General features: G+C 48.0%; 1 protein-coding gene across 1 annotated transcript; it reads left to right on the forward strand.

Annotated features, from left to right (window-relative positions):
* Positions 1-350: 350 nt before the first annotated feature.
* TRAPPC3 (trafficking protein particle complex subunit 3) lies at positions 351-8511 on the forward strand. The gene is made up of 5 exons (XM_073317467.1): positions 351-518; positions 4933-5030; positions 5526-5625; positions 6992-7174; positions 7754-8511. The coding sequence occupies exons 1-5, from the start codon at positions 477-479 to the stop codon at positions 7871-7873; spliced, it is 543 nt and encodes a 180-aa protein (XP_073173568.1). The 5' UTR covers positions 351-476; the 3' UTR covers positions 7874-8511.
* Positions 8512-8750: the final 239 nt, after the last annotated feature.

Raw genomic sequence — 8750 nt, forward strand, 5'->3', positions numbered from 1 at the left:
GGCCACAGGGCAGGGGATGCAGCTGCCCCCCCCCTGCAGCCTGCTCCCCACGTGCCACCTAGAGGCCAGGCTGGCCGTGGCTGGGCATGCTGGGGATTGTAGTCCTTCCACCCTGAGCCCGCCCAGGGCATGCCGGGAGCTGTAGTCTCCGCAGCCCCCTGTTCTCCCAGGGCATGCTGGGAACTGCAGTTGAGTCAAGCGCTGCTCTCCCAGGGCCTGCTGGGAGTGGAACGTCTCCCTCCCCCTCCCCTCTCGTTCCCAGCATGCCCCGAGGGCGGCGCGCGGTGCCTTGTGGGGGTGGTAGTTCTCCGGGCGGAGAGGCCGCGCTGGGGTGGAGGAGGCGCTGGGTTCGAGGGGACTCCAGTTCCCGTCATACCCCGCGCCAGGCCCTGCCCCGAGGCTCTGCGGGAGGCTGCCGGCTGAGCGGGTCGGAGGGTCTGGGCCGGGCCGGGCCGACGCACACCGGGCTGGGCAGGATGTCGCGCCAGGCCGGTCGGGGCACCGAGAGCAAGAAAATGGTAAGTGGGGGCGGGGCGGGGGCTGAGGAGAGCTGCGGGGGTGGGGGGCCTGGAGTGGGGGGTCCGGACCGTGGGGGGTGGGGGGCCTGGAGTGCGGGGGGGGGCGGTGTCCGGCCCGTGGGGGGGGCGGTGTCCGGCCCGTGGGGGGTGGGGGGCCTGGAGTGGGGGCGGGGGTCCGGACCGTGGGGGCGGGGTCCGGACCGTGGGGGGTGGGGGGCCTGGAGTGGGGGTGGTGGTGTCCGGCCCGTGGGGGGGGGGCCTGGAGTGGGGGGGGCGGTGTCCGGCCCGTGGGGGGTGGGGGGCCTGGAGTGCGGGGGGGGGCGGTGTCCGGCCCGTGGGGGGTCTGGAGTGCGGGGGGGGTGGTGTCCGGACCGTGGGGGGTGGGGGGCCTGGAGTGCGGGGGGGGGCGGTGTCCGGACTGTGGGGGGCCTGGAGTGCGGGGGGACGCGCTATCTCAGAGTGGGGGGGCGGTGTCCGGACCGTGGGGGGTGGGGGGCCTGGAGTGCGGGGGGGGGGCGGTGTCCGGCCCGTGGGGGGTGGGGGGCCTGGAGTGCGGGGGGGGCGGTGTCCGGACTGTGGGGGGCCTGGAGTGCGGGGGGGGGGCGGTGTCCGGCCCGTGGGGGGTGGGGGGCCTGGAGTGCGGGGGGGGGGCGGTGTCCGGCCCGTGGGGGGTGGGGGGCCTGGAGTGCGGGGGGGGGCGGTGTCCGGCCCGTGGGGGGCCTGGAGTGCGGGGGGGGGCGGTGTCCGCCCGTGGGGTTCCCAAACGGTTCTGAGCTTGGGGGGGTGAAGGGGCCTCTGGGCCGGCGCCAAGCTGCTGGCAGGAACCCGGCTCATCCTGCCGGGCACGGGGAGCTTGTGCCATCCCGGGGCCGGGGGGGGGTGAGTCTGGGGCATCCCTAAACCTCTGGGATGCCTTAATTCCTGACCCCCCCCCCCGGATCCCTGCAGTGTCCCCCCAACGTGTACTCTGCGGTGATGGAGGCTGCTGCTGCGGTGTTCGGAGCTCAGTGGTGGATGTTCTGTGAGCTAATATTAGGGGCTTGTGTTAATGTTTATGTGGGGAGTTATCTGGCTTAAACCACAGCTATCCTAATCCTTAGAGCAACACCCACAGTGTAAGGAGCTGAAGTAATGCTGTGTGGTAGTAGTGCTGCAAAGTCCTGGCTTCCTTAGACTAAGAGCAGGAAGGCTCTCTTTTTTCATGTTTTTAGAAATGTGCCTTTGAACTGCACAGTACATATCACACGTTGCCCTTCTGAAAAGGTTAGGCCACATTTGGGTCTTGCCTGTCTATAATCTTATTTCGTGTTACCACTCCAGATGACACTAGAAGATGAACACAGGCGTGTTAGTCTGTATCCACAAATAGAACAGGAGGACTTGTGGCACCTTAGAGACTAACAAATTTATTTGAGCACAAGCTTTCGTGAGCTACAGTATGCATCCGATGAAGTGAGCTGTAGCTCACGAAAGCTTATGCTCAAAAAAATTTGTTAGTCTCTAAGGTGCCACAAATCCTCCTTTTCTTTTTTGAAAGATATGAGGAGCAAAGGTATAGAGCTTAAATTTCAACGTGAAGATAAATGGAGCCAAGCTCATCCATCCTTGATATGATAACTCCATTAAGTCACAAGTAAATGTGGCTCGTTGACTTAAATAGGACTTCATTCATTGATGTTATTTTCTCCCTCAGTCTTTTCTACACTAGGATGAATATCTGTTGCAGTTTGCAGGGTTCAGCAATGGGTGCAGATGCTGAATTTGGTTTGTCTGTACTTGGCAGTAATTGAGCTCCATCTGTTGCAGACCCCCTTTGTCGGCCACTGACTCCATTTTTTCTTGTGTGGACATGGCTTTGTGTTTAAGGCATTAGATTTGTTTAATTAGCATTCAAACACTCTTGTTACCACAGTAGTAGTATGCTACTGAAGATTGTACAAAAGGCCAAGTAAACTTACATTAATTTTTAACTTGCTGTGCTTTCATATATAAGTGAGAATGAAATACAAAAAGGCTATTTGCTGTAAAGCTGATAGGCAAATTGAGTCTACCAAATTATGTAAAAACCAAGCATTGATCTACAAGTCAGATCCCTGTGACTTTAGGTATTTTTAAATTGTATAGGTGCATTGACTGTAACATTTGAACATTACTAAATGGCATCATCTAGCCACTTCCCTTCAGTTGCTGGCTCCTTTTATACACTCTTTCAGATTGATAGCAGTAGATGAAAGCTTGATGACAGGATGCAGTTAATTTAAACACTTTGGACTGGTAACAGCTGGATTTTCTCCATCTATTCACACACTGCTCTGTCCAGCTGCCAGGCATGTGACTTCACTAAAATGATATGGTTCTTAACAATAATTTAACCTTTTTGGCATGTTGGTTAATTTTTTCCCCAGGTTCCTGACTATACCAGCTGAGTTAAAGGAGCCTTCTGTCCTGTCCTTTTTGAGTAATATAAACTGAGAGCATCTTAATCTTTGACTTTCAGTGATGAATTTAGCATTGTAAATGCTAAACAAAGAATATATGCCAGCTGTATAGAGCTGTAATTCTAGTGGCTTTTCTGCTGGTTTCGCTAATTCTTTTTTAACCAAACAGGAGAGCCTAGATGTGTATTCTCTCAATTGTTGACCTTGTTAATTAACATTAGGTCTTAATGACAGGACAGAATACTCTATAACTTCTAACAAATCCAAGTTCTACTCCTTGAGTGATTCCTTCCTGTGTTTCAGACTTGGCTGTGTGTGAACTTGTTCAGAAGGTGGTGTGATCAGTTTCTCACTTATCACTTTAGATAAGCTATTACCAGCAGGACAGTGGGGTGGGAGGAGGTATTGTTTCATGATTTCTGTGTGTATATAAAGTCTGCTGCAGTTTCCACGGTAAACATCTGATGAAGTGAGCTGTAGCTCACGAAAGCTCATGCTCAAATAAATTGGTTAGTCTCTAAGGTGCCACAAGTACTCCTTTTCTTTTGCGAATACAGACTAACACGGCTGTTCCTCTGAAACCTGTCACTTAACTCTGATGTTGTCTCTTTTCCCTTCCGTTCTGCCTGCCTGCTGCTTTCATTCTGTAGTATTGGTATTTGCCATTCATTTCACCTTCTGCATCTATGCATCTCATGGTAGGTGATAGGCTACTTAATTTGAGACTAGACTTTCCATGATATTTCTAACAGCTGCAAAAAATGAAACCCAAAGTCTTAATATTAAAAATAACGTGTCTCCTCAAGTAATTACATTTATTTCAGATAATGTGAAAAACTAACTTTCGTGTAGATTCTTTGCTTTTATTTTTCAGTCACTTAGGAGAGAATGAATTTGTAATCAATTGCTGTTCTGATTAATGGCTGCTAAGAAAACAATAACCATGTCTTAATCACTTTGGGCTCAGGAAATATAGTGGTAGCAGCTGTGAGAGAGCGTCTGTTCTTTTATTCATCTTCTGTGTGATTCTGGCACTTGTGGAAGAACAATAATCTTGATTAGAATTGGGCATAGTGGGTACAGCTGCATTGCATACCAGTGTACTTCAGTCCTGACCTGAAACAGTCCCTGCTGTTCCAGTCCTGGTCTTCGTGAGCAGATAAAGCCTTTTGTGTTAAATTATGTGCTGTGGACAAATCACCTTGGGGCTGGGATGTAACTACCATACTGACAAAAAATAAATAAATCAGTTTATGAATGCAGGTGTTTTATGTTCTAATGAAGGGAACTGCATGTGGAATCTGAGAAGTACAATGCAAACGTGACACAGGGAAAATATGGATAACAGAGGTTGAGGGCTTTTATGGGATATGTACACTATCACCTCTGTAAAAGTCACCAGTCCAAATCTAGTTCACATTGCTAGTAATTGTAAATGGTTGCAATGATAGTGATTATTTGGTGCTCTGTATGAAACGACTTGGAGGTCTCACTCCAGTTCTTAATGGCGTGTTCTGATTATGATCTTGAGACACTAATTGGTAGTCACCAGAGAGGCTAAGGATTGAATGACAATGGAGACTGAACAGCCCTACAGATGACTCCTTCAAGTCAGGGCTGGACACATAGTGGGGAGTGCAGTGTGTACTGGGTGCAGTGCAGGGAATGTGCTTTGCCTTTGCCCATGTGGTTCATATGCTGGAGATGGAAGATTTCTGTCTCTGGGGCAGTTAGTTTATCACCTTTGAGCAGCACCCCAAAGATTTTAAAATATACTAAAGTTTACTGTTCGGTTAAAGTTTCCTTAAAATATGAAATCTGGGACCTCTCCAGAGTTGGTGTAGTAATTGATTCCTTTGAATCGGAAGCTTTCTGGCCCCCTCTCCAGGCCAACTAAAGTAAGGTGGGAACAAAACCCAAAGGCGCCCAGGATTTTTCTGCCCAGCTGATGGTAAATTCCTTTTGAATCTGTTTAGAGCTCGGAGCTCTTCACTCTGACCTATGGAGCTTTGGTCACTCAGCTGTGTAAGGATTATGAGAACGACGAAGATGTCAATAAACAGCTTGATAAAATGTAAGTTAACATGTTGGAGTTTGAGTCCTTTGGGAAAGTTTGTAGTAGGCAGAACTGTTTAAACTGCTGTTTCTTATTTCTGCACCCAATCCAACTGGCAGACTGAACACTGTTCACTTGTGGTTTTTTCGGAACTTACAAAAGGAGGGGAAAATATTTTGTTTTATCTCTTCACATACTAGTTTCAGAGAACAGTTTCATGCACAGATTTAGAACAGGGGTTCTCAACTGAGGGCGTCGTGAAGTTATTACGTGGGGGGTGGCGAGTTGTCAACCTCTGCCCCAAACCCCGCTTTGCCTCCAGCATTTATAATGGTGTTAAATATATAAAAAGTGTTTTTAATTTATAAGGGGGGTCTCACTCAGAAGCTTGCTATGTGAAAGGGGTCACCAGTAAAAAAAAAAAAGTTTGCAAGCCACTGATTTAGAACATCTTCCGGAGCTGAGCTGTGCTGTTATAATTCTATAGTTTGCTGCTGTTTTGTGCATTGACAGGGGCTACAACATTGGAGTTCGGCTAATAGAAGATTTTCTGGCCCGGTCCAATGTAGGAAGATGCCATGACTTCCGGGAAACTGCAGATGTGATTGCAAAGGTAATCCTCCAAGTACAGCCTTGCATGCCTTTACCAGTGCTGGTCCTATGCCTGTCCCAGCATCATAGCCAGGCTGTTCATGGACTGTTAAGGTGAACAGCTTCTGATTTAGAGTGAGATAATGAATGGTGCACCAATAGTATTCTAAAATGTATCTTGTGGCTTCTTGCTTCCTGAGCTTAACTAGAGACTTTGAAATCATTTTGTATCCAAACTAGAGTTTCCTGAATAGGGGTGTCATAACCATACAGCTAAGGGTAGCCTAGAATTCCTCCTTACCTGTAAGGGGTTAAGAAGCTCAAATAACCTGGTTGGCACCTGACCAAACAGGACCAAGGGGGAAAGAAGATACTTTCAAATCTTGCGGGGGGGGAGGGGGGGAGAAGGCTTTGTTTTGTGTGTTCTCTTGGGAAGCAGAGAAGCATCAGGTCAGGAAACTCCTTCTCCTATAAACCATCCTAAAAGTCTCTCATATTACAAAAATTGTAAGTAAAAGCCAGGCAAGGCGTGTTAGATTATCTTTTGTTTTGGTTGTGAATTTTTCCTTTGCTGGAGGGAGGTTTATTCCTGTTTTTTGTAACTTTGAAACTAAGCCTAGAGGAAGTTCTGCTGCGTTTTTGAATCTTTTGTTACCCATCCTGATTTTACAGAGGTGATTTTTACCTTTTTTTTTAAATAAAATCCTTCTTTTAAGAACCTGACTGACTTCTCTATTGTCCTAAGACCCAGGGGTTTGGGTCACTTTGTAACCAATTAGTTATATTATTCTCAAGCCTCCCCAGGAAAGGGGGTGTAAGGGCTTGGGGGGATATTTTGGGGGAATAGGAACGCCAAGTGGTCCTTTCCCTGATTCTTTGTTAAATCACATGGTGGTGGCAGCATACCGTCCAAGGGCAAAGAATTTGTGCCTTGGGGAAGTTTTAACCTAAGCTGGTAGAAATAAGCTTAGGGCGTCTTTCATGCGGGTCACCACATCTGTACTCTAGAGTTCAGAGTAGGGAGGGAACCCTGACATGGAGAGAAAATAACCCAAGGAAATGGAAACTGCTCTGAATTAGGCAAAATCTGATTCAGATAGTGTTCTTGATTTTTCCTTGGGGAGGGAATATTGCGCCCCTCAATTTCCCCACCTGTGAGAAGGGGATAAAATTAACCTACTACAGGGCTAGTGTGTGCCTTTGGTTGGATTTTTGAGAGCACCTAAGGAAGTTAGGTCCCTGACTCCTCTTAACTTTCAATGGAGCCAAGGATCTGATTTCCTTAGTAAATATTTGCAAAGCTCATTAAGATTCTTTGATGACCAGCGTCAATGGGAAATACTACCGTTTGGGTCACTTGCTTGTCTCTGCTCCATGTAACTCAATAGGTGGCATTTAAAATGTATCTGGGCATCACCCCGAGCATCACCAACTGGAGCCCAGCAGGCGATGAGTTCTCCCTCATCTTGGAAAATAACCCTCTGGTGGATTTTGTGGAGCTGCCTGATAACCACTCATCTCTTATTTACTCCAACCTCTTGTGTGGGGTGCTGCGAGGAGCCCTGGAAATGGTGAGGCTTCCCTTCTCTCCTAGGAAGGGTGGTGGAGTTGTGGAGATCTTGGCTGGAAACGAAAACATGGAGCCTTCTGCAGGCATTTCAACCCCCTTGTGCAAGTTTGTGGTCTTCATGTTTTCTCTTGCTGTGAATCTATATCAAGAGCAAAATAGAACTGGAGGAGCCAGTTGGCTGGTATTGTCCAAAGGGAGGGGTCTGTGCTGAGTAAAGTTTATAACTCTGCCTCAATTAATGGGGGAGTGTGTAGATGCCCTGGAGATAAGGGTTAGCTGGATTCTGTCTTCTAGAAGCAATGCAGAGTTCTGAAGAGAATCCCAACCGTTGCTCTTGTTGGGAAGTCTGTCTGTCTAGGGAATGATATGGCCCCATCCCAATAGTATCTGAGTGCCAATGGCATAGGGGGACAAGCCTATGATCTTTGATAGAGTAATTAGTGCCCTTTCTAGGACCCCATATGATATGTCCTGTCCTGTGTCTTGGATCCCCTATCTTAAGGGGTGGACAGCTAATAGGGAAGCTTTTAGTTTAACTTCATAGCAACTTTCCTTTTGGTTTTTCTTCTCCGTCCCCCAGGTTCAGATGGCCGTGGATGTGAAATTTGTCCAGGATACGTTGAAAGGAGATGGCGTCACAGAAATACGAATGAAATTTGTTAAGCGGATTGAAGACAATCTCCCGGCTGGAGAGGAGTGAGCCACAGCGCAGTCTCCCAAAGGGACTGGAGGGACCAGTTGCTGTGGCCTGTTGCGCTTGTCATGGATTCATAGGGATTTAGTGCCCCCTTTAAATTCCTACTCCTAAAGACTCACTGACTGTTTAAGTTGTTACATTTCCATTTTCCATGAGACAACTCTCTGGGTTACTCTACTTATACCACAGGTTCATTCTAAGATTTTCACAGGGTGGATAACTTTTTCATACAACCCTCAGAGACTCTTTCTACGCTCAGTTTTTAGCTGGATATTTGGCTGTGTGCAAATGTCTGCTCCTTAAATGCTAAAAGATCTCCAGGCGTTTCAAATATGGGACTGAGTTTCATAACCAACGTTGGAGACCGAGCACAAAGAGAACCCACCATGGGAGCTGTTTTCTTTTTGAGACACACATGCATTCCTCCAACTGATGCTTGTGAGGGCTATGCTAGGCTAGCAGATGGAGGGGGTGCAGCCTGTGACTGACTGGCTAACACATGTATGTAGCAGCAAAGAATGAAGCATATAAAAGTGAAAGCAATGGGAGTGCCTAATGGAGCACACAGTAGGTCCCACTCTTTCCAGCTGTGCCTCTTCTTACTGAGGACACAGTGTCTTTTGTTAAAACTCTGCAATAGGCTCATGGTGTGAAAAAGTGATGGCAGAGCACTTCAGACAAGCCCTTTTTATCCAAATAAAGCATGGGGCTTTTCAGTGCAAATGATCTGCTTCCATTTGGGGTAATCGTGCTCTTTGGTGAGAGGGATTTGGTGGCAGAGAAAACTTCTGGTTTGTCAGGGACTGTATTTGAGGGTCAGCAACATCAGGCTCTAAGTTCATTTTGCAGAACAGAAATTCAGTTGCCATATTAGAACACC

This window comes from Lepidochelys kempii, chromosome 19 (assembly GCF_965140265.1).
Source record: "Lepidochelys kempii isolate rLepKem1 chromosome 19, rLepKem1.hap2, whole genome shotgun sequence".
NCBI lineage: Eukaryota > Metazoa > Chordata > Testudines > Cheloniidae > Lepidochelys > Lepidochelys kempii.